Source organism: Scyliorhinus torazame, chromosome 7, assembly GCF_047496885.1.
Source record: "Scyliorhinus torazame isolate Kashiwa2021f chromosome 7, sScyTor2.1, whole genome shotgun sequence".
Lineage (NCBI taxonomy): Eukaryota > Metazoa > Chordata > Chondrichthyes > Carcharhiniformes > Scyliorhinidae > Scyliorhinus > Scyliorhinus torazame.
Genome location: NC_092713.1, coordinates 74,074,775 through 74,102,187, shown reverse-complemented (window position 1 = coordinate 74,102,187; position 27,413 = coordinate 74,074,775). Strand labels below are relative to the sequence as shown.

The window sequence follows — 27,413 nt, the reverse complement described above, 5'->3', positions numbered from 1 at the left end:
TATCTGCTCATCTGATATCCAGTACTGGATGACAAATTTACTTCAATTAATTATTGGGAAGACTGCTCCCATCTCCAAATGTATTTCCCAGCTTCCTACTCCATCCCTCTCCCAATCAATTGCTGGAGACTAAACCGCACTGTTAGTAATCTTGGTGTCATACTCAAGATGAACTTCTGGCCGAAGCTCTGGAATTCCCTGCCTATATCTCTGCTTTTTCACCTCACTTTCTTCCTTTAAGATACTCCTGAAAACCTACTTCTTTGACGAACATTTTGTTCATCTGACCTAATATCTCCTTACGCGGCTTGATAAGGCACATTATGTGGCTTGCAAAGCAACTTGGATGTCTTGTTATTTTTTATTAATTTCTTCTGGCTCCAAGTCTTGAGCACCATTGTCCCTCCCCACATCCGGAAGGAAATTACAACTGGCAAGCTGTGGCGTTACGGTGATGCAGTGGTTAGCATTGCTGCCTCATGGCGCCGAGGACTCGGGTTCGATACTGGCCCCGGGTCACTGTCCGTGTGGAGTTTGCACATTTTCCCCGTGTCTGTGTGGGTCTCACCCCCATAACCCAAAGATGCGCAGGGCAGGTGGATTGGCCACGCCAAATTGCCCCTTGATTGGTAAAGAAATGAATTGGATACTCTAAATTTATTTAAAAAAACTGGCAAGCTATTGAAGAAGATCTACGCCAATCCAAGACTGCCCGTATTTAATGGACTCCTCAACCCACCAGCAGTACACCTTCCTCTTCACGCACCCCATATGGTTAAACCCACTCTGCTGAGGAGTAACAGCTGATAACCTGTGGCTGGAGGATTAGCAGGAGAAAACGTCAATCAGAAACAACTCTCTCACCACAGATCCCACTTTTTGTATAGCCGGCTTTGATTTCCCATGGTGACAGTGGGTCCTTTTAAACTATTTCTGATGTGGCCAAGGCTTCTGTGCAGCCACTCAGCCTCAGTGGGATCACCAAGATCATCCAGATTGCAACTGTGGTGCAGTCCAAGCAAGGGCTCACATTGTCAGGAGTGTCCTCTAACAAAACCTGAAAGCAGGCTTGAAGAACTCCATCTAGCCACTGACAAAGCTTTGCCTAGCTCTGTGATGGTGCACAGGCTAAATAAATAAATTGAGTAAGCAAACTCAGTGATCTCCCTTGTCCTGCAGTGAACAGGAAACTATAAGATAATATACATATTGCCCACTCCAACCTGCAAGGAGCCAGACACATAAATGTTCATTGTCATGGTCACCTTCAAGAGCCACGAACAATGTAGTCATTGCCCAGCTCTGAGGTACAGTGGTTGCAGGCTGCAGATTTCTGCGATTTTGCCCTTACAGATGCGCAGACATCTCTCACATTTTTTTGATGAAGTTAAGTAAGGATATTGATCCCTCATATCCCTAACAGATATAGTTTCCCACTGATAGCTCTTCTCCCCACTCTTCCTCCTCCCTTTTCCAGCAGTTTGTCCTGCCCTGCATGGTCTCTGTTCATCTCCAAGTCACAATGTATTCCAAGGGGAATGTCTACTAGTGCACCAATTAGAATGAACCAGAACATCAAAGTAGGACAAAGTAATACTACACACAAAGTCATAAAACATTGAAACAATCACAAAGATGCATATGATCAAAATTTGAGTGTTGTACAAGATAGGCACAATCAAATTTTCAAAATACTCTGATTTGTCGCAGTACTTTCCTGACATCCAATATTGGATGGGAAAGGATTTTCTCCGATAAATATTGGGAAGACCAAAGTCATTGGTCCGCGGACCCCGCCAAACTCTGTTCCTTAGCCATATTCCATTTCTCTCTATAGCTACATAGTTTGAGGCTAAAACAGACTATTCTGCTGCTAAATCAGACTATTTTGAACTTTGATGTCCTAGTTGATCCTGGACTGAGCTTCTGACTCCATATGTTCACCGTCACAAAGACCATTTACATTCATTGCCGTAACATTGCCCATCGCTCCCCCACCTCAGCTCAAATGATACAGAAACCTTAATCAATGCCTTTATTAACCCTGGAATTTACGATTCTAATGCTTTTCTGGTTGACTTCCCATCTTGAATCCTCCATAAACTTGAGGCCATCTAAACTCTGCTTCCTGTCTCCTAACTTGCACTAATTTTCACTTCTCCTCTGCTCATTGTCCTACACTGGCAATGCTTGAATTTTAAAATTTCACTCCCTTTCTCTGCAATTTCTTTTTATCCCACAACTCTCAGGAGATCGCTGTGTCTTGCAATACTGACCTCTTGTGCATCCTGGATTTTCATTGCTCCAGTTTGCAGCTTATGGTGGGGTCGTTTCCTTTACCTCTATCTGCCTGCTGCAGCCAGTTGCTGGGGCTTCTTTCCTCACTTTCACAAACTGCAGCATCCACATGCCTAACACTGGCTATTTCCAGGTCAATTCCTAACCAACACTGACAATAGATTCAAACTCTGTCTTGTTGGCAGTTATAGTTGACATGTCAGATGCAGCTACTTCCTCTGCTGGGGAGGATGAATTTACTTTGTTGAAAGTATTATTTCAGCGTTTGTCATGACTTGAGCAGGTGCATTGTTTGTAGAACATGAAGTGAAAATAGCACTGCAATATTAGGTGTACTAAACATTTCTTATAGTGCTGCCCACAGCCTAAATTCATTGGTTGGATCACGGATGTTGTGTTGGTAAAAATATTAACTCCAGCAGTTAGATGCAGGCAGGCATTTCATGTGAATACCACATTGACAAGGCAATGTTCTGTCTTTTGATGTCACATTTTGGACAATGTGATATAGCAACTCTGCAAAAAGAGTGCCAGTTATCCGCGCGCTGCTTTATTTTTTCCTTAGGTTATGGACCTTAAATCAATATCCAACCTCGCTTTGTTGGAAAAGGCAAATGAAAATCAGAATTGGTCTGCTAAAATATGGGATGGAGTACATTTGGAATCTCTCATCATTAGCAGTGTTTTGCCCCAGTTGTGCTAACACAAACATGGTAACAACTCACGCAGCTATTTTTCTTCATCTGAGTATTTTTCATTGATGAAACCTAGCTTTCTGATTGGGTACAGGTTACAAAGAAGGTGAATTTCATCAGTGGGAAAGATGTCTTTTGGAATATAAAATTTGGATATTTTAATCACACGGCCAGTTGACAGCACTTTTTTTTAAAGCAATCACTTGTCTTCTGTTATGTGGATCTGGGCTCAAACGCATGGTGGCTTCAGAAGTTAGCTGATGTATGGTGAATTCATATAACTTTTCCAGCAAGACAAGGTTAACTTCTACTACCCGGGTGAATCACCCCGAAGTGGGAGAAGTTGGGAGTGTACAGAAAATCTGCAGGTAGCTAGGAGTGATGATTCCATGACTTTCTGGGAGTTAAAGATGAAAGTGTTGTTCAATTTATTTCTTCGTTTCCCCAGGGTGCTCCTTCACATATCTGATCATCTTTCATTTTTCTTGGGGTGGAATGTTTTGTACTTAATAATAATAATCTTTATTAGTGTCACAAGTAGATTTACATTAACACTACAATGAAGTTACTGTGAAAATCCCTAGTTGCCACACTCTGGCACCTGTTCGGGTACACTGAGGGAGAATTCAGAATGTCCAAATCATCTAACCTTTAGCTAACCATATTCACAAACTGTTCTTTCCACTTGCTGATATATTGCACTTAGGTGGAGGAAGTACATTTCCGTACAACAATTAATCTAGGTTGGGAATGGAATTCAGATGCAGTGAAAAATGTAACTGGTCAGGTAGAAATTTTACTTCAAATTAATCCAAAAACTGTTCAGAGGACAAACAGAGCAATTAATTTAAAAAGTATTTATGTGGGAGACATTTTTGATTTCAATTAATAAATAAGTTATATTAAAATGAAGATCAGACTGTATCCATTATATATTTCAAAATTTCATAAGCTTTATTTATTGTGATAAAAGTGTGGAGGATCACTTGTTTATGTTTCCTCACTTCGGAGAATCCATTTGCTGCAATCAATTGTGCTAGAGTATTGTAATGATATTACACTGGGATTATTTATAAATCTCAGCACAAACGTGTGTACCAGAAAGAGGTATTTTCTAGCTCTAACTCAGATCAGCTTTGTTTTGCAGGCTTGCATCTAATTCGACAGCACTTCTTTTCAAATCCCTACAGGTAACTCTAATCTGGGGAGTTGAGCAAGGATGGCAGGAGCCAGATGCAACCACACCGTACAACTCTGGTAACAATGACTGAGAATACAAATATGTTCTAATGAACACTGTTCACTCAACTGTAACCATACAAATTAGGCTGTATTCAAGATCAATACGCGGATCTATTTTAACAGATAAATCTTTGTTGAAATTTTCAACTCCATGCTACCGGTTAAAATGCTAATAATGGCCTGAAATTGTAAACTTAATTTATTTACCTGCAAGGCTGCATGAGGGGAACACATGCATATGGACTATACACAGGGATCGTGCCTCTTGTTGCCCTTCAAACAGTGAATTCCCCAAGGACAGCAGAGTTTGCAAATGTTTACACCATTATCCAATTAACAGACAATAACACTCGAACATCTGTCAACAAACAAAGCTGTTGTTTTGCTTCGCTCCAAGGCATTTCTGTTCATTTGGCTTGTCTGTGAACTTAATTAACACACCATACTGGCCTATTGTAAATAAACTTTCTGTTCTCTTACTTTTTCATAGGTCTTTATAATATTCTTTTGTCAGTTTATTCTACTTTTTTAATACCAACCTTCTATGGTGATTTAATTTACTTGTTTCACGAAGGGTATAATGTGCATCTATATATTTCCTCAAAAATGGAGATGAAAAACAACTTGAACAGTGCATTTAGATGCAGCGCGACAGGAGAAAATAAAAATGCACATTGACAAATTAAGAGATAGAACAACACCAGAGTGACACACACAGATGAGGCATTTTCTTCACACTTTTATTAGGATCACTCAAACATTAGTTTATCTTCTGCCACTCTTTAATAAACATAATAAAGTTTCTCAATTTGACCCAAACTCATCAGGGCAGCATGGTGGCATAGTGGTTAGCACTGCTGCCTCACAGCTTCAGGGTCCCAGGTTCAATTCCGGCATCCGGTGACTCTGTTTGGAGTTTGCACCTTCTCCCCGTGTCTGCGTGGATTTCCTCCGGGTGTTCCGGTTTCCTTCCACAGTCCAAAGATATGCTAAATTGCCCTTTAGTGCGCAAAAGATTAGGTGGGGTTACTATAGGGTGGAGCCATGGGCTTAGGTAGGGTGCTCTTTCCAAGGGCCAGTGCAGACTCGATGGGCCAAATGGTCTCCTTCTGCAATGTGAATTCTATGATTCTATAATCTGGGCCTCAGTTTTTATCATAGAATTTACAGTGCAGAAGGAGGCCATTCGGCCCATCGAGTCTTCACCGGCTCTTGGAAAGAGCACCCTACCCAAGGTCAACACCTCTACCCTATCCCCATAACCCAGCAACCCCACCCAACACTAAGGGCAATTTTGGACACTAAGGGCAATTTATCATGGCCAATCTACCTAACCTGCATATCTTTGGACTGTGGGAGGAAACCGGAGCACCCGGAGGAAACCCACGCACACACGGGGAGGATGTGCAGACTCCGCACAGACAGTGACCCAAGCCGGAATCGAACCTGGGACGCTGGAGCTGTGAAGCAATTGTGCTATCCACAATGCTACCGTGTTTTGATAAACAGCATAAAACATTATGGCCCAGATCTTCTGAAAACCAGCAATCAGAGTTGGATTGCACCTATGTTCGAACTGTTCCACGTCTAGACACTGTTCTGTATTTCTGGCTTCCCCAGAAATGCAGAGTCCATCGAAAGTTCAATTCCAGTGTTGTAGCATTGGGAGAAAGCCAGGGCATGCCCCTTTTTAGAACACTAACTGCCATATGGTAAGTTTGAAAAGAACTTTTATTGAGGATTTTTGTAATATACAGAAGATAATTGTGGACATACATTGAAAACAAAATAAAAAAAATAACCTTGATTATTGTCACAAGTAGGCTTAAATTAACACTGCAATGAAGTTACTGTGGAAATCTCGCAGTCGCCACATTCCGGCGCCTGTTCGGGTACACGGAGGGAGAATTCAGAATGTCCAATTCACCTAACAGCACGTCTTTCGGGACTTGTGGGAGGAAACCGGAGCACCTGGAGGAAAGACACAGGGAGAACATGCAGACTCCGCACAGACAGTGACCCAAGTGAGAATCGAACTCAGGACGCTGGCGCTGTGAAACAACAGTGCTAACCACTGTGCTACCGTGCAAAAGAAATATATATACATCGGTCATCTTCAGTTATTTACGTCGGTTATTTTTCGTTATTTACAATGCTTACAGCTTCTTGATTTTCATTTTCCAGTAGGCGTTTGGCTCTGGTTGGGCCCCCTGATCCCCTCTCCCCCTTTTCTTCCTGACCCCACACTCCATTCTGGCTGTCTGGCGTGCCTTCTTCCCTCGTCTGCTCTTGTGTCCTGCTCCAGTTGGATTGGCGTGGTGCCGCGTATTTTGCTTTTGCTGGGCTTGGTTGGGCTCCTTGCCTCTTTATTCGACTCCTCCCATCTCTCTCCTTATTATACCGTGGCTACCCTCTCCCTTCCTTTGGCTTATTGGCTGTTGGCTACAAACAGATCTTGGAACAACAGGGTGAATGGCTCCCATGTTTTGTGGAAGCCCTCTTCCAATCCCGGATGGCAAATTAAATGTTTTCCTTCTGGAGAAATTCTGGTAGGTCAGGCAGCAAGTCTGCAGCTATGGGTGGTGCTACTGATCGGCAGGATTCTCCGGCGGGCGACGAGGGAGGCAAAGGCAAGGGGGTCGGCCCCCCCTCCCCAGGAAAAGATCTGCCTGTTCTGATACCCTGAAGACTGCCACTTTGGGGAAAGACTCCACCCTCAACCCCACCATCTTGAACATTGCCTCAAAGAAGGCTGCCTAAAACCCAACAAGTCTAGGGCAAGACCAGAACATGCGGGTGTGGTTGGCTGGGCCTCCTTGGCACCATTTGCATTTGTCCTCCGCCTGTGAGATGAACTTGCTCATTCAGGTTCTGGTTAAGTGGGCTCTGTGTACCATTTTCAGCTGCATTAGGCTTACCCTTGCGCATGTGGAGTAGGAGTTGACCGTGTGCAGTGCTTCGTTCCAGTGTCCCCACCCTATTTCAAACTCCAAGTTCTCCTCCCACTTTTCTCTTGGCTTGTCCAGTTCTGTGTTAGCCCTCCCTAGTAGTCACCCATATATGTCTCCTCAATTACCCTTCCCTGGGATGTCCACATCCATGAGGTTCTCTAACAATGATTGTTGCGGTGGTCGCGTATGTCCTCGTTTACCTAGTAAGAAGTTTTTGACCTGCATGTATCTTAGTTCGTTCTCCATTCAGCTGGAACTTCTCTGTTAGTTCCTCGAGTGTTGTCAATCTGTTGTCAGTATAGAAGTTCCTGTCAGCGTCCCCCCTTCCTGTTTCCATCTTTTGATGGTAGTGTCCATTGTCACGGGCGTGAACCTGTGGTTGTTGCAGCTGGGGCCTTGTCGGCCATTTTGGTTAGCCCGAAGTGCTCTTGCAGCAGGTTCCACGACCGGAGTGTTGCTACCAATATTGGGCTGGTTGAGTATTTATTCGGTGGAGATGGAAGTGCCGCGGCGGCTAGTACCTGGAGGGAGGGGCCCTCCTCCATAAGCACCCACTCCGCTTCTGGCTCTTTTATCCACCCCTTTACCCTCTCCGTTGTTGCCGCTCAATGGTAATATTGCAGGTTTGGGAGGGCTGGGCCCCCCATGGTTCTCGTTCTCTTCAGTACCCGTTTTGGGATCCTTGTGTTCTCCTCCCCCCCCTTATTTTAACTTCCTCCATTCGGCTGGTCAGGTTCCATTTGTGCATCCTTGTCCAATTTGGATCCCCAGGTAACGGAATGTGTGTTGGGCCTTGATACACGATCAATGACCACTAAAACGAGGTTGTAGTCCAACTGAAGGCTTTAATAAGCTATATGTTTCCCCCAGCAGCTCAGGTACAGAATGAGGGCTGCTGGGACGGCACGGGTTCTTATACTCCGCCTCCCAGGGCAGAGCTATTATACACTCTAGCCAATAGCAAGCATACAGGTTCTACCAATGGTACTTTAGCCTCTCAGGTACCGTAATACCTATAATACCACAGGCCTGTTTAAATGGCATTCCCTCCAGCTCCGCCCCTCCCCCTTGCGGGTTCAGCGGGAAGACCTTGCTTTTGCTCAAGTTGAGTTTATAGCCCGAGAAGGCTCCAGACTCTTTCAAGACTCATTCCTTCCATGCTGCTTTGCGGGTCCGAGACGTAGACATGCAGGTCATCCACATAGAATGAGACTCTGTGCTCTCTGTCTCCTCTCCAGATCCCCTTCCGATTCTTTGCCACTTTAAGCACGATCGCCAGTGGTTCTATCGCTAGGGCGAACAGCAGCGGGAATCCCTGCCTGGTGCTCCTGTGCAGCTGGTGGTATTTGTCCGTATGCTCGCTGTGGGGGCGTTGTACAGGAGTTTCACCCAGGCAGTGAACCCCGCTGTTGCCCGTTCTCTGAGCTCCCTACCTGCGTTCCCCTTATCCTGTCCTGTGCTCTGCTGCCTTCAACCTTTCCTTCGTCTCTTTCTTCCCTCGTCCCCAGACCAAGGCAATGCAGTCCCGCGCAAGGTGTTCATCAGTTAGTAAATCAGAAAGTAAAAATCTCTTCCAATGAACTCTTCATTGCAGTCCCTGCTGCCGCTTCTCGAGTTTGTTTTCCAGGACAAACTTGTCCGCATCTGCCTTAGAATGTGACCCAGACTGTGGCTAGGTACAGCATCCCAAACTTTACGCCTTCGCCCTGTTGGATTCTGTCCTGCCCTTGGCTAGGTCAGCCCCAATATCCTGTAGATCCAAATCCTGTAACCTTCCCAGTTACAATTCTTTGTTTGCCTCGCAGCATTTGTTCCCGGTCTTGGTACCGGTGCATTTTGGCAATTATCGCCCTCGACTGTTCCTCGGCTATGGACTTTTGGCGATGTGACCGGTGGGCTTGGTCTATTTTTGGTGGGTTGGGAAAGCTATCCTTTCCCACCAAATTGCCCAGCATTTGGGCCCACATAGTCCGTTGGTTCCCACCTTTGATCCCCTCCGGCAGGTCCACAATCCGTAGGTTTTGATGCCTTGATCGGTTTTCCTGGTGGTAGATTTTCCCCTTCAGGCTCCCCTGTGTCGTGACCAGCCTGGCCACTTTTCTGTCTAGGGCAACGATCCGGTTATCCTGGTCTGATGCGGCTTTCTCCGGCTCTTTAATGGTGTTTTCCTGAGCTTCCAGTGCCTCTCCACCTTGCCTAGGGCCACCTGCATGGTCGCCAGAGCTTCCGCAACGCACCCCTGACCACAGCTTGAATGTTGGTTTTTGTCTCTTCTTTTGTTCTCTCAGTTCCCTTGAGAGATACATCCTCCAGCCATCCTCTAGTGTGCGGGGGCTTCTCGTGCGGCTGGCGGGTCGGTCCTTCTCGCTCTGCCGAGGCCCGAGCTTAGCCGCCTTGTGCGTCGGCCGGCTCGACCGGTTGCTTCTCCTGGCTTTTTCAACTCCAGTTTCCACGCGGCCGCTGGAGTGGCTGTTGTTTGGTATTTTTCCTTCGTATTGCTGTTGGTTGAAGTATGGGAATGTTTTATCCTTTGTATTAGCGGGTCATTTCGGGTGAAAAGAGCCTATTTCCAGGTTTGTGGGAGGGGAGCCACCTGATGTGCGACTTCTCAGCACATCCCCATCTCCGGAAGCCGGGATACTGGAGGAGTTGTCCTGGATGACTCGCCATATGTTAAGTTTAAATGTCCAGTCTGAATGTGAATGAATGGGTAGGGAAGGAAGGGGAGTGATGTAAGTGGGTAGGGTGGCAAGTGAGTGAGGTGGCAGATGAGAGGCTGGCACGTGGGTAGGTAGCATGTGCTTGTTTCAGAGCTTGTTGAGTTGGGTCAGGAGGGATAGTCAGGTCAGTGGTTAGTCAGGTGGTAGTGGATAGTCAGATCTGGTTGGTGAGGCTTGGTTGGGTGGTCAGGGGCATTGTCAGGAGTAATCGAGATGTCAACCCAGGAGTTAGACTAAGATTGTTCTGGGTAATCATTCAGGTAAGTACCACAGAACTTTCTGAAGTCTCTGGTTCCGGCTCAGATTTGGAGACATTTAAAAAAAAAATATTTGAGTACCCAATTCATTTTTTCCAATCAAGGGGAAATTAGGGGCTGGGGTTGGTTTAGCTCACTGGGCTAAATCGCTGGCTTTTAAAGCAGACCAAGGCAGGCCAGCAGCACGGTTCAATTCCTGTACCAGCCTCCCCGAACAGGCGCCGGAATGCGGCGACTAGGGGCTTTTCACAGTAACTTAATTGAAGCCTACTCGTGACAATAAGCGATTTTCATTCATCATTCATTTTCATTCATTTCATTCAAATTAGCATGGTCAATCCACCGACCGTGCACATCTTTGGATTGTGGGGGTGAAACCCACGCAAACACAGGGAGAATGTGTAAACTCCACACGGACAGTGACCCAGAACCAGGATCGAACCTGGGACCTCGGCGCCGTGAGGCAGCAGTGCTAACCACTATGCCACCATGCTGCCCGATTCAGGGACATTTGGAGAGATTACCGGAGAGCAGAGAAATTTCCTGTCGGAAGTTTTAACCTCCCCAGCAATTTCCATGGTGGTATTGGGTTGTACAGCCAGACTCGACGATCCGGAAACTGGAAGATCTCTGCCTATATATTGCATTGTGATATTGTTTCATCCTTTATTTAAAAGTTTAAAGCAGTTTTATAAATGTAAATTATATTACATATTGCAATCCATAATTTTTCTCTCTTAGCTGTTTGATCTGACATTGCGATCCTGGAAGGAGTAGCCTGTCAATTTTAAAAACAGGCATTGCTCAAGTCTTCTAAACCTATAAAGCAATAAATCTTTGCGCATACACATATATACGTAATATTATGTTATCTTTCATAGACAGTCAAATGGTGTCTTAAGGTGAAATGGAATTTTGGCCAGAGATAATTGGACCAGAGTTGAAGTGATACTCCAATCTCCATCATAAATTATATATTCCATTATACATTCCCATATACTAGCCTCACAATAGCAACTATCAATAGAAACATGTTATACTATTATTCTACTATGGTGGGGCTATCAACTTCTGTGAAATCTGTATAATTTAGTCTTTCAAATTGAGTTAATTCTGATGACAATCTGAGATATGATAAACTGTAAAACCCAATTAATTACTGCTCTCCAATGGAGTGGTTTATTTTAAACCAAGCATTTCTCAGGTTATCTGCATTTCCTACTACATTCATAAACAGAAAGTTGTTTTAAGTTGGGGCAAATGTTTAAGTTATTTCAATTATCACAAGTACTTACTGGGCTCAATTTCCAGATTGTATCACCACAAAAGTAACAAACAGAAGTCAATGTGATTTACTAGCGCTAAGGCTTGGAAAGTACATCAATTTTATCAAGGGTCAAAATTCAAATTCAATAAATCTCTTCCTCACCCACAAGACTTTGTATAGAGGATATAATATATACATTGCCCCTGCTAAAAAAAAGTCCTCATTTTGAGTTGCTGCTTGACCAGCAATAGAAACTACATTTATATTCTAGATAAGCATCTGATTTATGTTCTGGATCACTTAGCAGGCATTCCGCTGGATATTTCTAGTTCCCATACCTAATAATTTCAGCAAATTCATACTTTAAAAAATAAATTTAGAGTACCCAATTAAAGGGCAATTTAGCGTGGCCAATCCACCTACCCTGCAAATCTTTGGGTTGTTGGGGTGAAACCCACGCAAATACGGGGAGAATATGCAAACTCCACACAGACAGTGACCCAGAGCCGGGATCGAACCTGGGTCCTTGGAGCAGTGAGGCAGCAGTGCTAACCACTGCACCACCCTTGCAAATTCATACTTACCCTGACTTAAAAACAGCAAGACTATAATATGAAACAACTGCTTCCATTCTTATTACCACTCCCTTTTTGTATTAATAGGTTACACAAGCTTGTGTAGGACTGCACATTCTGGAAGATAATATAGCCTGATCTAGTAAGAAGCAGCTACTAATTTAAAAGTACCAAGTGTTGGAAAAAGCAATGAGAGCAGTTATTTCACATCTACCATGTATTTAATAATCTCAATATTTAAACCATTAGTTAATTTAGTGAGTAAAGGTGGTGTAAATGATATTAAATACAAAAGTTAACAGTAACACCACTATATGCAAAATTAATGTTCTGGTAATCAGGTGTAAATACTTATGAAACATAAAATTAAGTGTTATAATGTAAATTGTTAAAGCAACAAGCCAATATAAACTGTTTGATTTTTGAACTAAAATAAAATTCAAAACAGCATTAAACAACTGTAGTGCATTGTTCTTATCAGCATGATCAATCCTTCATTAAACAATAATGGACTAAATTAAGCTTCTCCCTAAGCTTGGAAGCAGCTGAATTTTAAGTGGGAGAAGACATTTCAAGGGGTTATTAACATACACACCACTTGTTTATGAACAAATAACAGAATTCACTATGTCTCTCATTAGTGGCAAAATGTCAAAACCGTTGTAAAATGAAATGCTACTTTTCAAAATTAGCAAACTGCTGAAACCAAATCAGAAGAGACCTCAATTTATTTTCCATCACAGCTGTTTATAAACAACAAGTAACTGAATGGGGGTGATTTCATTTCATGCATAGATTTGAAAATTTTAATTGGCGTTAATAATAAAATCATTTAAGATATATTTTAAATAGGGGTTGAATTTAAATAGACTATTAATAAATCCACTAAGTATATGTGCATTAGTCAATATTAAATTACAGTTAAATGACTTGCTGTATCTGCTTCTAACACAATCTTGTTTTGTTGCAATGCCAAGTAAAAGGCTTTCTGTATCTTTTTTTCCTGATTGAATACATTTACATTACATTTTGGGTTGCTCTGTATTATTATTTTGTCCCATGGGAAAAATGTCCTATGGTCCATTTTTCTGACTCCTTGAGTTTTTGTCATTTCTCAAATTGAAGTAGTTTGTACCTGCCACGTAGTAATTCCTGTTCTTAGATAGACGAGTATCTTAAAGTATGTCACACTGGTCTATGGACTTTGTGTGTAGGCTGGTGCAGGGAAAATTTACAAGGCTAATATCAGAAATGCCGGGTATTCAGGAAAGAAATGACTGGCTGGGTCTCTTTTATTCCTTTTGTAAAACAGATGAGGGATGACCTAATAAAAACAGTTCTTTCAAATTATGAAAATGCTTACTCTTGTGGGTAAGAGCATAACTAGAGGTCATTAATATACAATAGTTAGTAAGAAAACTAATAGGAAATTCAGTAGAAACGTCTTTACCCTGTGATGAGAATGTGGGACTTGCTGCTGCAGGGAGTAGTTGAAAAAAATACCATGGATGCATTCAGGGCAAAGTTAGACAAACATGAGGAAGAAGGGAGTAGAGGGTAATGAAGATAGATTGATAAGGACAAAGGTGCAAGTGGATTATAAACACCTATATGAACTGGTTCGATCAGATGTCCTGTTTCTGTGCTGTATATCCTTTATAAACGCTTTGAACAGGTAGTGGAATTTAACCATAGCTATCAATTTGGCAAATGTACAGAAAAATTTGGAAGACAAGTACAAAATGTCGAGATTAATTTTATTCACAATAACAAGTACCTGAGAGTAGGTAAACATCCTTTAAGATAACGGTGGATCTTCTGGTATTAACTAATGGTCTGCATTTGGAATGTAGGCACCAAAGTTTACAGTCCTCTTTAATAGGTACATCCAATCAATAATGCTTGGTCACAATTTGAAGATTATTCCATATGTCAACTTTGCAATTGTTGTCCAAAGGCATTTTTTTGAAATTGGCCCAAAGAGCAGTGGTTCAGGGCATTTTTAGGTTCCCCTAGAGATAATATGCACCTAACCTACATTATGAAGGGTCTGATTAAAGTACACCAAAATGGACAAGTAAATAATCTTGCAAAAATGCAGTTATAAATTTGGTGCAAATGCATATTTTTGTGCATTTCTTAAATGTATACTAGAGCTGAAAGGCTAATAACAAAATATTATGGGTTTGTAACTGGCTCTGAACTCAAATAGTAGAAAAACATAATGTAATATTTCTTTGAGTAGACCAGAACTGACCATTCAGATTTTTGCTCCAGTCAGCCCTGAATGTAGATCCCAAGAAATAGATCATGTTATCTAACTAAAGATATCATATTTTAATTGTTTTTTTGCAAAGAATGAACAAGCTAACAAAAAAGATGCATGACAAACTATAGGCTATAAAAATATAATGGTTCAGATGAAAGGTGCTATAGCAAGTGAGCACTGAAGGAATAGGAGGCTCTGCATGGTGAGCCACAATGACTTGGAAAGGTATTTCTGCATTACGCACAGCTTCTTCGATTCCACTGAACAGCAGCTCAAGACAACAGAGGGTGCAATGATGGAATTATACCCCTCATCTAAAGTGATTTGCAGAAAAGATCAAGGAACCCATTGAACGTGTGTTGCAATTGAACGCAAAATTTCCCATGCCCCCTCCTTGAGCTCTGCTATCAGAATATTCTTTGCACACAAAGATTTCCAGTGCGTACACGTAATGTTGCAATGTGTATTATTTGTGTGTAACTAAAATGTGGTGTGTTTTGATTCAGTAAATATCACTTGCAGTATTACAATAAGTGGACATCAAGCTCTTTTCCCATACACCACAGACTGAAATTCTTGCACTTAGAGTGACATATTTTCTCAACAGTGTTTTTGGCAAGCCATAAATATCTCCACTACGCAACAGTAACATATAGTAGTCAAAGCACAGTTAGGAACTCTTCATATGTTGACTGATCTTTTATGAATTTTGAGCACTTTGTTTTTGTTATATTTCATTTAAAAAAAATACATTTGGAGTACCCAATTATTTTTTTTTCCAATTAAGGGGCAACTTATTGTGGCCAATTCACCTAACCTGCACATCTTTGGGTTGTGGGAGCAAAAGCCACGCAGGCACGGGGAGAATGTGCAAACTCCACATGGACAGTGACCCAGAGCCAGGATCGAACCCGGGATTTCGGCGACGTAGGCAGCAGTGCTAACCGCTGCACCACTATGCCACCTGTTTTTGTTCTATTTCAATAAAAAGACCAGTTGTAGACTGTAGAAGCTGCTGGGTATAAAATAGATGGGTCCAATTATAGAAACATGCATTTCAAGGGTGGTGGAGGGTTTTTTAAAGGTGACCCGGATTCTTGTCATAAAGGAGGCAGGAGTTAACGCCGTTTCTTTAAAATTGGCATTAGCTCTATTTTAGACTTTATATTATTTGAAGCAAGCCTTTTGTTCTTCTTGGAGTAAAGTCTAGATCGTGAGCACAAACCCTCTCTTTATTCAGTGCTATTATTTGAAAAAGTCAAAGTACCAGACTCGTTATTGGCTTGGCTCAAAAAGAAAACATGTGCCAAACTGAAAACCTATAATTCAGCATTAGAGATGCATTTAAAATATGCATGCATAATATTAAAGTAATTGCCACTTCGCAAAGAAAGACTGGACAGTGTAATTGCATTCTCCACCTGTTCCAAAATTAATACTGCACTGGCAGTGATATTATAAAGAGATTATTAATAAAGGCAGAAGGGTAAATGACTCCATGAATACTTAAGTAATTTTGCTCAAGTCAGAATTGCGCAAGCCCAAGGTGAAGGCCATGCGGTATAAAGAAAAAGTATTCTAAAATGTTAATAAAATCTGAATTAATAAATAGATATATCAAGGAGTGAGAATGTGAAATAAGTGGGCTTTCATTTGATACAGTCATAATACAAACAATCAATAATCTGAGGATTCTAATGGCTATTGGATAACCATTCTTGCAATTTATGCCATTATATAACATGTGCATGGTTGCTGCCTTGCAATTAACTTCAATACATCTGTCACTTTATAATTTATGTCCTGTAACATGTTTAAGATGTTCTTCTCTTGATTATTTCATTTTTCCTACATTTGTTTAAGGCCTGCTTAAGACCTCACAGCTGTGTGGTAGTTTTTTTCTTTCAAAAAACAAGCAAAATACCAATGCAGTCCTAAATGTTACTTGATGCCCAGAGGAATGTTTTTTAAACCACATATGAGATAATGCTGGTGGAAGAATTTAGAGGTTAAGCTTTTGAAAGCTTCCACAGCAGATGTTAAACATATTCCATCTGGTCACATTTATTAAGAGTTGGTTTTCATCTCATTATCCTCGTAATTCAGAAACTACATAAAAGTATTTTGTATCTGACAACATTATTGTGCAATATAAATATACTTCAAAGTAAAAAGAAAAATAATTGTAAAAAATAATCTATTTGGAATTCAGATCAAGTTACTTGAAAGTATAATCTTTGTTTTAATCTTTCCAAATTGAATGCACATGTAATAAAAACTGTAGCATGTTCATGAAAAGATGATATGAAGCACTTACGTCTCTTCTGGGGAAGGTGCTCAGCAGTTTGTATTCATCCTTTGGGAAACCTTTGGAAGCCACAAAATCAAAGACAACTTGGAGCCTGTTGCTTGCTAAGAAACGCCGTTCAAAGAATTCCCCACGCGGTGTTCTGATGCGTAGTTTGCTGACAAGTTCAGTGCTTTCCTCTCTTGGTTCTGGAGGTAATGATTGCTCAAGGGACAATCGAATAGCCTGGATAAATAAAGAAACAAAGAACTTGAGCAAGCCCTCAGGTCAACTTTATTCTTTATCCACCAACTTTGAGGAAAAATAGTGACCAGGCCAAAGGCATTCCCATTTCAATTAAGGGAATTACTACATTACACCTTGATATACACTAATGGTACAATTTAATGAATAGATTTATGTACATGGAAAGTGTAATACATTATGACTATTGTCTGAAGTATTTTAGCCATCGTATTTTTAAAAATAGGATCATAACTTGAAGGCTGATGACAGCTATAATCTGTTTTCAGTTATTTCTGGTTATTAAGTATGTTTTGCAGATCAGGTACTGACAAACTGTGAGGTTACAAACTAAATTAGCAAGTTTATAAAAATCCTTTCTAAAACGTCAAAGTTTTTAATAAATCTATTTCTCTCTGACCCTGGGCTACTATTTGTATCGTATCACATTTATGTTTTTCTTGCAATTAATGTTAATTTACTTGCACAATTAAAAATTAATGCCTTTCTTAGATGGTAGAACAAGTTGCATTACAACAGAGTCTAAGGGCAGGATTTTTCAGATGGCGGGGTTTCCCATCCCAGTACTGGAAAGGTCAGAGGGGAACACATTCATGCCGATCACAGCAGTCCCACAGATATTTAATGCTCTTAGAAGTCTTAGTTGGCTAGAGGGGGCTCATCCAGTCCTCTCTTGGACAGAGGTCCCACCTCCAAAATTCCTGGCCAATATTTCCAGCAGCTCCAGTGACAGCATGATCAGGACTGGGTCTACAGGCAGTCACCAGATTTTAAGTCTGGAAACCAGGGCCAGTAAATGCAGGTGAGGGTGGATGGGCCACGCTAGGCTTCTAACGCCCCACTTAAAATTGTGGCTAGAGTAGGAGCAGGCTAGATCTTCAACTGGAGGAATAGGCAGACCAAAGGTTTGGCAGTTGTGTGGTCAAGGGAAGTGGTGAAGAGTTGGAGTTGGATGTCATCAGTGCAAATATGATGATGTACAATGTAGAGCAGATGAATGATACAAAGAACAAACTTGCATTTATCAAGGACCTTCCATGGCATCCCAAAGTGATTTGAAACCAACTTAGTACTTTTGAAGTGTATAGTCACTCCTGCAATGTAGGAAATGTGGCAGCCAATTTGCTTACAGAAGGTCCCACAAACAAAAGTCTTGGCTAAAACATTTGGAATAACTTCCCTGCTCTTTTTTCTATATAATATGGGATCTTTCATGCCCACCTGAGAAAGCAGTTGGGGCCTCAGTTTAATGCTTCATCGGAGTATAGAGTATGTAGAGTACTATAAAAAGTATTGTAGGACTGCGATAGCATGACATTAAAATCATGTTTAGATCAGTTCAATTTTTCAAAATATGTGGGGTCAAATAGGGGATTGTGATTTTAAAATGATGCAACTGTATTTAGCTTTGATCATATTAATATCACAACACACACAGAATGATCACTCTGCCATTTTATACTTGCAAACTAGGATATTATCAGATAAGCCGTTTTCTTTTAACAATCAACAGTAGATAGCTCATCAGTGGTGCAAAAGGTATAGTTCATGCCCCAAAGCACTCCAAAATTTGTTCAATACTAACTAAATAAAATGATTACACGATAACATAGACATGAACCATAAAAGGTTATCTATGAATTACCTTGATCAGTGATTACTGGCAAATTGCGCAAGTGTTCTGCAAGTACTTCCTTTCTGCAACACTTGCTCCTTGTTACATCTTTGTCACACTTTTTATGTCAGTGTTTTTCATAATGCATTCTAATGTTCACACTTTTATTTTTAACTGTGTAAATTGTTACACTGTTTGCACAATCATGGGTGACTGCAATATATTTCAGTATCTTGATTTTGTTTAGGTGTTATAACTATGAGGGAGAGTTAAGTTCATTTCCTGCTTCATAATAACGATGTAAAGTTATTATTTTGTCCTACATAGTTATTTTCTATTGTCTTTCAGCGACTCAAAATCACATTCTCAGCATCCTGGAGTAAGTGTCCTCTAATTTCCTGATTCTGACTATGGAAGTAGAGCCAACTAAATACACAGCAGTATTCAAAACACATACAAATTGCTGGTTGCGAGGCGACACAATAGAACAGTAGTTAGCACTGCTGCCTCACGGTGCTGAGGATCCGGGTTCGATCCCGGCCCCGGGTCACTGCCCTTGTGAAGTTTGCACATTTCCCCCGTATTTACGTGGGTCTCACAAAAGATGCGCAGGCTCGGTGGATTGGCCACACTACATTGCCCCTCAAAATAAATGCTGATTGTGGGCCTCAGCTTCTGGCCCTATTCTTGCAGTTTGGCCACTTTGTCCATATTTTATTCTGACATGCTCCTCCTCCACTTTCTGCAGTGGCTTCTGTTCTGGCTCCAAGTCAATTAGAACTCCGACAACTGTCCAGCCTTATTTTCTTGCCCTGCTGGATACATCCTGGTTCAGCTGCACAAGCTGACATCTTACCTTCTCCTTTTGGGGTACCCTAGCTCCAGCACAAAGACAGGCTACTGAAGTTTCTTGATTTACCATGTGCACCCTATCTCTTCATTCAACATCAAAGGCCAATATTTTGGCTTACCTTGCTGTACCGATATCAACACAATATTGCTGGTTAAAGGAGAAGACATTACACCTAACAGTTTAAGCAGCTGATCTTGCTCTCTGACTTGGGTCTACTAGACTTATACATATTTTTTAAAAAGTCTTTTTATTATTGGTTTTGCATTTATAATAACATTGCAAGGAACATTACACAGAAATAAAGAGATATTTACAGAGTGGGTATATGAGGCAAAAAGAAAAGAAAAAATAGGAATATAAACAGGCATGTATACAAAGATAACGTGCATACAGATGCGGGGACCCTCACTTTGGGCCCCCAGTGATCAGTCACCACAACTGTGCCGTATTAACTTTATGCATGTTGCCTCCCGGTATTAAACCATACCGGGGCGTGTTTGGTGCTATCAGGGCGTACCTTATTGCCATTATTGTGATCGCACCCACGTGTTTCTTTGCCCTTCGTCCCCCTGGTTCCTCTGCCTTGCATCCTGGCTACTGACCCCCCCCCCTCCCACCACCTCTAATCTTCCTCTGTTGTCTTTTTTAATTACGGCCCTCCCTCCCCATCCCCTCTTCCCTTATTGGCTGCTGGTTACAAACAGGCCTCGGAACAGGCAGGTGAATTGCTTCCACTTGTGGTGAAAACCTTCCTTCGATCCCCGAATGGAGAATTTTATCCTTTCCAACTAAAGGAAGTCCGCTAAGTCGGAAACCCAGTCCGCGGCCTTGGATGGTCCTGATCTCCAGCTGAGCAAGAGTCTTCGGCGGGCGATCAGGGAGGCAAAGGTTAGGGCGTCTGCCCATAGAGTTCTGGCTGTTCCCATATCCCGAAGACCGCCACTAGTGGGCATGGCTCCAGCCTCACAACCTTGTACGTGGCCTCGAAAAAGGTGGTCCAGTACCCGACAACTCTGGGAGAGGACCAGAACATGTGCATGTGGTTGACCGGGCCTCCCTGGCACCGTTTGCTTTTGTCCTCCACCTCTAGGGAGAATCCGCTCATGTGAGTTCTTGTCAAGTGCGCCCTGTGCACTACCTTTAGCTGCGTTAGACTCAGCCCTGCGCAGGAGTAGGATGAGTTTTCCCTTTGCAGCACTTCAAGCCAGAGTCCTTCCCTTATCTCCATTCCCAGCTTTCCCTCCCACGTCACCTGCATCTTGTTCAGCAATGACCGTACCTCTTCCAATAGTTGGCGCAGCTACCGTCCCCCAGTTCGTCCGCGGTCAGAAGTCTGTCCAGTACAGAGTGTCCTGGCAGCTGGGGGAACATTGCTGTCTCCTTGCGGAGGCTAGAGCTTGTCCGTCAGTTCCCCCAGTGTCACCACCCTGCCGTCATGTAAAGGTCCCCTACTGTCAGTATTCCTTTGCCCTGTCTCCACCTTTTAAAGGAGGGGTCTATCATCGCAGGAGTATATCTGTGGTTCTTGCAGATGGGGGCCATAGTGGACATTGCACCAGTCCAAAGTGGTGCCTGAGTTGGTTCCATGTTCTCAGTGTGGCCACCGCCACTGGGCTTTCTGAGTATTGGCTTGGGGGAATGGGAGTGTAGCCGTGGCCAGAGCTCGCAGGGCTGTCCCCATGCAGGAACTCGCCTCTGTTTTTACCCATTCCGCTCCAGGCTCTGACCCATCCCCACACACATTCTGCAATGGCTGCAGAAGAGGATTGGAAGTGCCAGGCCCCCCATATTCTTCCTTCTCTTGTGGATCCTAGGGTTCTTCACCCCTCCTACACACACAAACGGCAGGATTAATTAGTCTACTTTGGTGAAGAAGACCTTGGGGATGAAGATCAGGAGGGATCTGAACAGGAAGAGGAACCCAGACAGTACGGGGACAGCACGGTAGCAAAGTTGCTTCACAGCTCCAAGGTCCAGGGTCCCAGGTTCAATTCCCGGCTTGGGTCACTGTCTGAGCGGAGTCTGCACGTTCTCCCTGTGTCTGCGTGGGTTTCCTCCGGGCGCTCCGGTTTCCTCCCACAGTCCAAAGATGTGCAGGTTAGGTGGATTGGCCATGCTAAATTGCCCTGAGTGTTCAAAAGTGTTGGGTCGGGTTGCTGGGTTATGGGGATAGAGTGATGGTGTGGGCTTGGGTAGGGTGCTCTTTCCAAGGGCTGGTGCAGATTCGATGGGCTGAATGGCTTTCTTCTGCACTGTAAATTCTGAGACTATGAGACGTTCATCTTAATTATCTGCACTTTCCCCGTCAGGGTATCGGAATTTGATTTGGAACAGCTTGAATGGCAAGTTCCCCAGCTCCGCACCCCCCCCCCCCCCCCCTCCCTCCCTCCCTCCCCCCACCACCACTCAGGTTGAGTTTGTAACCCGAGAAGGTTCCAAACTCCCTTAGGAGTTCAATTAGTCCTCCCACGCTGGCTAGGGGTTTGAGACGTAGAGAAGTAAATCATCCACATAGAGTGAGGCTCTGTGCTTCCTGTCTCCCCTCTGAATGCCTCTCCATCCCTTTTGCTGACCTTAGAACGATGGCCAGCAGCTCAATTTCCAGGGTAAACAGGAGCGAGGACAATGGGCATCCCTGCCTTGTGCCTCTGTGTAGCCAGAAGTATTCAGAGCTGGTGGTGTTCGTCCGTGTGTTTGCCATGGGAGAGCTGTACAGTAGTTTCACCCACGAGGTGAACCCTGGTCCAAACCCAAAATGTTCCTGTATCTCCATCTGACTCTGTGAAAGGCCTTCTCTGCGTCTCGGGAGATGATCACTTCTGGTGTCTCCATCCCGGTTGGGGTCATCATCTCGTTCAGCAGGTGTCTGATGTTCGCAGGTAGTTGTCTGTCCTTGACACAACCTCTCTGATCTTCCCCGACCACCTCTGGGACGACCTTCCATTTGCCTCGCCAAGGCCTTCACCAGGACTTAGGGGCCAATGTTTAGAAGCGAGATGGGTCTGTATGACCCACACTCCGTCGGGTCTTTTGTTTATTTTAGGGATCAGTGATATCGAGACCTGTGCCAGCGTGGGCGGCAGGATACCGCTCGACAGCGAGTCATTGAACATTTCCCACAGGTGCGGGGCCATTGTTATAAAGTCCACCGGGAAGCCATCTGGAGCCGGTGCCTTTCCTGACTGCATGGGGTCAATGCTCTCCATGATCTCCCCCAGTTCTAGTGGTGCTTCCAGTCCCAGCCTCCTTTCCTCCCCCACAGCTGGTAAGTCCAGCCCGTCAAGAAACCACCTCATCTAGGAGTCCCCCTCTGGTGGCTCGGAGGTGTACAGCTCCCGGTAAAAGGTCACAAAGGCCTCATTGATCTTATCTGATGCTGTGGCTAGTTTACCATTCCTGTCCTTCACCTGCGCTATTTCCCTGGTGGCTACCTGCTTTTGCAGCTGGGTGAGCTAGCAGATGTTTGGCCTGGTCCCCATGTTCGTACGAGGTCCCCTGTGTCTGGTGGAGTTGGTGCACTGCTTTTCTGATGGCGAGCAGGTCAAATTCCATTTGTAACTTTTTCCTCTCCGCCAGTAGCTATACGGTCGGGGCCGTGGAGTGTCGCCGATCACCTCCAGCTGTTGCCTAGCCGCACTCTCCTTCCTGTCCCCGAGTGCCTTGAACACTATTAGTTCCCCCCCTTATCACTGCCTTCAGTGCCTCCCAGAATGTGGAGTGTGAGACCAACCCTGTTCTGGTTGCAGGATACGTACCCATCGATGGTTTGTGACATTTTCTCACAGAATGTCTTGTAGTCGGGAGGGCTGTGTCCAGCCTCTGTGGGGAGCACTTGGCCCGACCTGTCTCCAATCTCACATCCACATAGTGTGATGCCTGGTCGGAGATTACTGTTGCAGAATATTTTGCCCCTACCATATCTGGAAGCACCAAATTACCCGCCACAAATAAGTCAATGCAGGAGTATACTTTGTGGACTTGGAAGAAGAAGACCTCCTCCTCTCTCAGGTGGTCGAACCTCTATGGGTCCACCCCCCCATCTGCTCCATAAAGGTGCTCAGTTCCCTTGCAATAGCCAATTATTTCCCTTATTTGGGGCTGGGTTTATCCTTCCTTGGGTCCTGTACACAGTTGACGTCTCCATCGATGAGTTGGTGGGAGCTTAGGTCTGGGATTTCTGCCATGGTCTTTTTGATGCAGTCAGTGTCATCCCAATTGGGGCATACACTTTCACAAGCACCACTGATGTCCCTTGCAGGACACTGCCAACCATTACATACCGTCCCTCCGGGTCCGTCACCGTATTCATTGTTTTAAACGCTATCCTTTTACTAAACAGTATAGCCACCCCCCTCGCCCTCGTTCTGTAGCATGTATGGTAGGTCTTATCCTCAGTCAGTCCTTCTCCCCCAGGTGCGTCTCCTGGAGGAAGACTATGTCGGCCCTCAGGCTTTTCAGATGAGCGAAAACTCTGGATCTTTTTACTAGGCTGATAAGTCCTTTCATGTTCCAGATGACTATTCTGGTGGGGGGGCTTCTGTCCCTCCACATCCCCCTCCTGCAGGGTCAGTCATACTTACCACGTGGACACCAGGGTTTCCCTTTCTTTGTGGCCACCCAAGATGGCCGCTGTTGTCTTCTTTGTTCTGGCCACTGCCATGTGTGACCTGTTGTAACCAGCATTCTAAACCCCCCGCCAGAGCCCGATCCGCCGAGCCCATCTGCCCTTGCTGCTCCCCCTACCCATTGCCTCCCCCCACCACCCCTCCCTTGACCCTTCGCTGCCCCTCCCCCAAAATGTGTCATTGTCCCCCCCTTTCTGCCAGCTCTCCCACCCTCTCGGGAGCTGCACCGCTCCCCCTCCCCCAACTCCTCCTACTTCCGTGCACCAGCATATTTGCCAGCGTGGTGGCTCCCCCCGCCCCCCGGGAGCAGCTCCCCCTACCCTCTGCTCGTTTTATTCCTCTCCCCCCTCTCCCTTCACGTCTCAGTGTACCTTTATCTTCTCTCCCCTACCCCCAGGTCATGCAAGTGCGCAGCATAGAAGTCGAAGTCACATTGTTCATATACGTCCGCTGCTTTTGTCTTCCCAGACCGTTTTTCTGGATGAACTTGTCTGCGCCCTCTGATGTGTTAAAATAATGTTCTTCATTGCTGCACTTTACCCAGAGTCTGGCGGGTACAGCATTCCGAACCAAACCTTGTTCATGAATAATGCCACTTTGGTCCCATTGAACCCAGCCCGGCGCTTAACCAGATCGGCCTCAATGTTCTGATAGATTTGGATTGTATGTCCCTGTCATCTAAAGGACCATGTGCTTCTCGCACAGTTTAGAATTCACTCCTTGTCCTGATATGTGTGGGGTTTGCCGATATTCGCCCATGGGGATTCATCTACTTTGTGCATTTGCCAGAGCGACCTTTCGGCCCGGTCTACCTCTGTGCCTTCAGGTAATCGGACAATCCTTAAGTTCTGGTGGCGAGACCAGTTCTCCTGATCTTTCACCTTCCTCTTGGGCACTCTCTGGATTGTCACCAACTTTGCAATTTCTGAGATGTTCAGGGAGCCCAGCGAACCATGCCCATATGTTTTGAACATGCCCGGCACTTACGGAATTTTGGAAAGGCTTTGCAAAGGCTATGTCCAAGGTCTTGGACACTCGGGTAAAACCAAGCTGGGGGATAGCGATATTTGGGGTATCGGATGATCCTGGAGTGCAGGAATCAAAAGAGGCCGGAGTTCTGGCCTTTGCCTTCTTGGTAGCCCTGAGAAGGCTCTTGTTAATGTGGAGGGACGCGAAGGCCCCAAGCGTAGAGGCTTGGGTCAGTGACATGTTGGGGTTTCTCAGGTTGGAGAAGATGAAGCTTGCCTTGCGAGGGTCCTTGCAGGGGTTCTCCAGGTGGTGGCAACCGTTCCTTGACTTTCTTGCGGAACGTTAGATGGAGGTCAGCAGCAGCAGCAATCCGGGGGGGGGGGGGGGGGGGGGGGGGTTGATTTCATTTTATTTGTAAGGGGCAAATGCCCCACCTTGTTTTGTTTGTTAAATTGTTAATTTGTTAGGGGGTTAAGTTGTTTTTGTTGGCATATTATTTTGTTCTCATTGCATTATATTTTCTTTTGTAGTGGTTTGTAAAAATTATTGGAAAACTTTGAATAAAAACATTAAAAAAAACTTTGCAACTTCTGCCTCGAGCGAGGCATCACAGTCGCTCAGGTCTGCGTCGGCTTTCTCCAGTTCCTGCACTGTCGTCTCTTGGGTCTCCAGTCTCCACTCCGTTTGTGTCAATGCTTCTGTGAAGGGGGCCAGTGCGATTTCTATGGTTGACATGATGGAGTCTCTGAGTTTTTGGAGCTCCATCCACTGCCCTATCGGTGGGTGGGCCAGTGTTTGCGGAGATCGCTCTCGATCTGCCATATCCTGCTCAGCTCCGTCGGCGTGTCTGCGGTCTGCATCTTCCTCCCCTGACTCGTGCTGTTTTTACTATTTTCCAGCTCTATGCCTGGTTTGAGGGCATTTCCTCAGGTGGCTGTTAGATTAGGGTAAGGGTGTTTTTTTGTTGTTGCGGTGTCTGATTTTTGGGTTAAAAGGGCCTATTTTGACGTTTCCAAGGGAGGGCCACCTTTCTTGCGACTGTTCAGCACATCGTCACCACTGGACATTCTGTGTCTACTTAAGCACACACAAGGGCTAGAACAAAACAAATGCACCAATTTCATTCCACATCAGCTCCTCATCCCCCTTATATCTACCTCCCTATATCTAACCCCCCTCTCATGTTGCCCACTGTGCCTTGCTTAGCCTCTCCATTTCTGCCGCTGTCCTCCCATGCCTCCCACTCCTCCTATATCCCTTCTTTGCCCTCACCACTACCAACATCCCCACCCCTGCGGTCCCTCCACTTTCTCTCACCTGTTGTTCTGCTCTACCCTCCCCACGCAACCCTCCCTCCGGCTGGGCTGACCATATTGTTGCCACTAATTACTTTATGATGCAGCCACTTGCTTCAAGCTTTAATTCGTTTTGATCCTTTCACTTACAAATACACATGTTCGTGCATATGTATATATAAAAAGTCTTGCATTCTCCTTCCAGATCCACAAATATTTAACACTATTAGCAATGCTGTTGTTTTTAAAGAACAGAGCGTTTAACTGACAAAAATAAAGCAATTGTCTAATCAGGGAATAAAAATATCAGCAGCTCATTGAACTTCTTTACATATTGTCAATTCCCAATGTTACTTTTCTCCAAGGCTTCTAAATACCATGTGAGTTAACAAAGAAGACTGCCTAACAAGTACAACTTTGTTCATCAAAACAATTAGATTGATAATGTTAATAATACAAGGTAGAACAAATACCAAGCTGAATAAACATTAATTTGCCCACGAGAAAAACAAATAAAGGAAGATGCTTTATCCTTGCATAGAATACCTACAGCTGTATCTGAAAATTAGCAATTGAACAGAGATTGTGGGTAAGCGAATACAATTGTGTGAGAAGCAACTAACAGTCAGCAAGATCTAAACATCAAAACATAAGCAGCAGACATATTGCTAATAACAGTGAAAGCTTTCTAAAGACCATTTCTGCAGGTAAACATCTTCTATTACACTGGCTTATGACAAACAAATTCATTGAGCTACAATAAAAAGGTGACCCAAATGCATCATCACAAAATGGACATATGGAGGTCAATAACTGAGGGTTCATGTGTAAAATCCAAATTATTTGTGATGGTAATCTAACTCCGCCTAATTGCACATAACTCTTCTGCTAAAAAGTCATTGTCTCATAATCCAAATTGGCCCTTTCTCTGGCCCTGTTACATAGGCCAATTGTAGCTTTGTCTACATGCTTTGTGAAGATCAATTATAACTCGGCAGAGATCAGGCACGGAATCAGAGACCGTCTGGATTGACTGAGCTATGCAACATTGTTTAGATATCTAATGGATCATCAATAACTTATATTTATTTATTATCATTAATGTAATGAAATGTAACTTTATGGGAGCACTGCAAATTAAATTATGACACCAATCCACATAGGGAGACTCTAGGTCAGATGAACAAAAGCTTGGTCATGGTGTTAGGTTTTGAAAAATATTTTAAAGAAA

At 43.9% G+C, this 27,413-nt stretch overlaps 1 protein-coding gene across 3 annotated transcripts in view; it reads right to left on the bottom strand.

Annotated features, from left to right (window-relative positions):
• The window catches only part of faf1 (Fas (TNFRSF6) associated factor 1), a 612,606-nt gene that overhangs the window by 11,624 nt on the left and 573,569 nt on the right, over positions 1-27,413 (bottom strand). For all 3 annotated transcript variants that reach the window (XM_072510911.1, XM_072510913.1, XM_072510912.1), the window contains one exon: positions 16,592-16,807. In XM_072510911.1, coding sequence (XP_072367012.1) covers positions 16,592-16,807 — 216 coding nt within the window. The remainder of the gene's footprint in view (positions 1-16,591; positions 16,808-27,413) is intronic.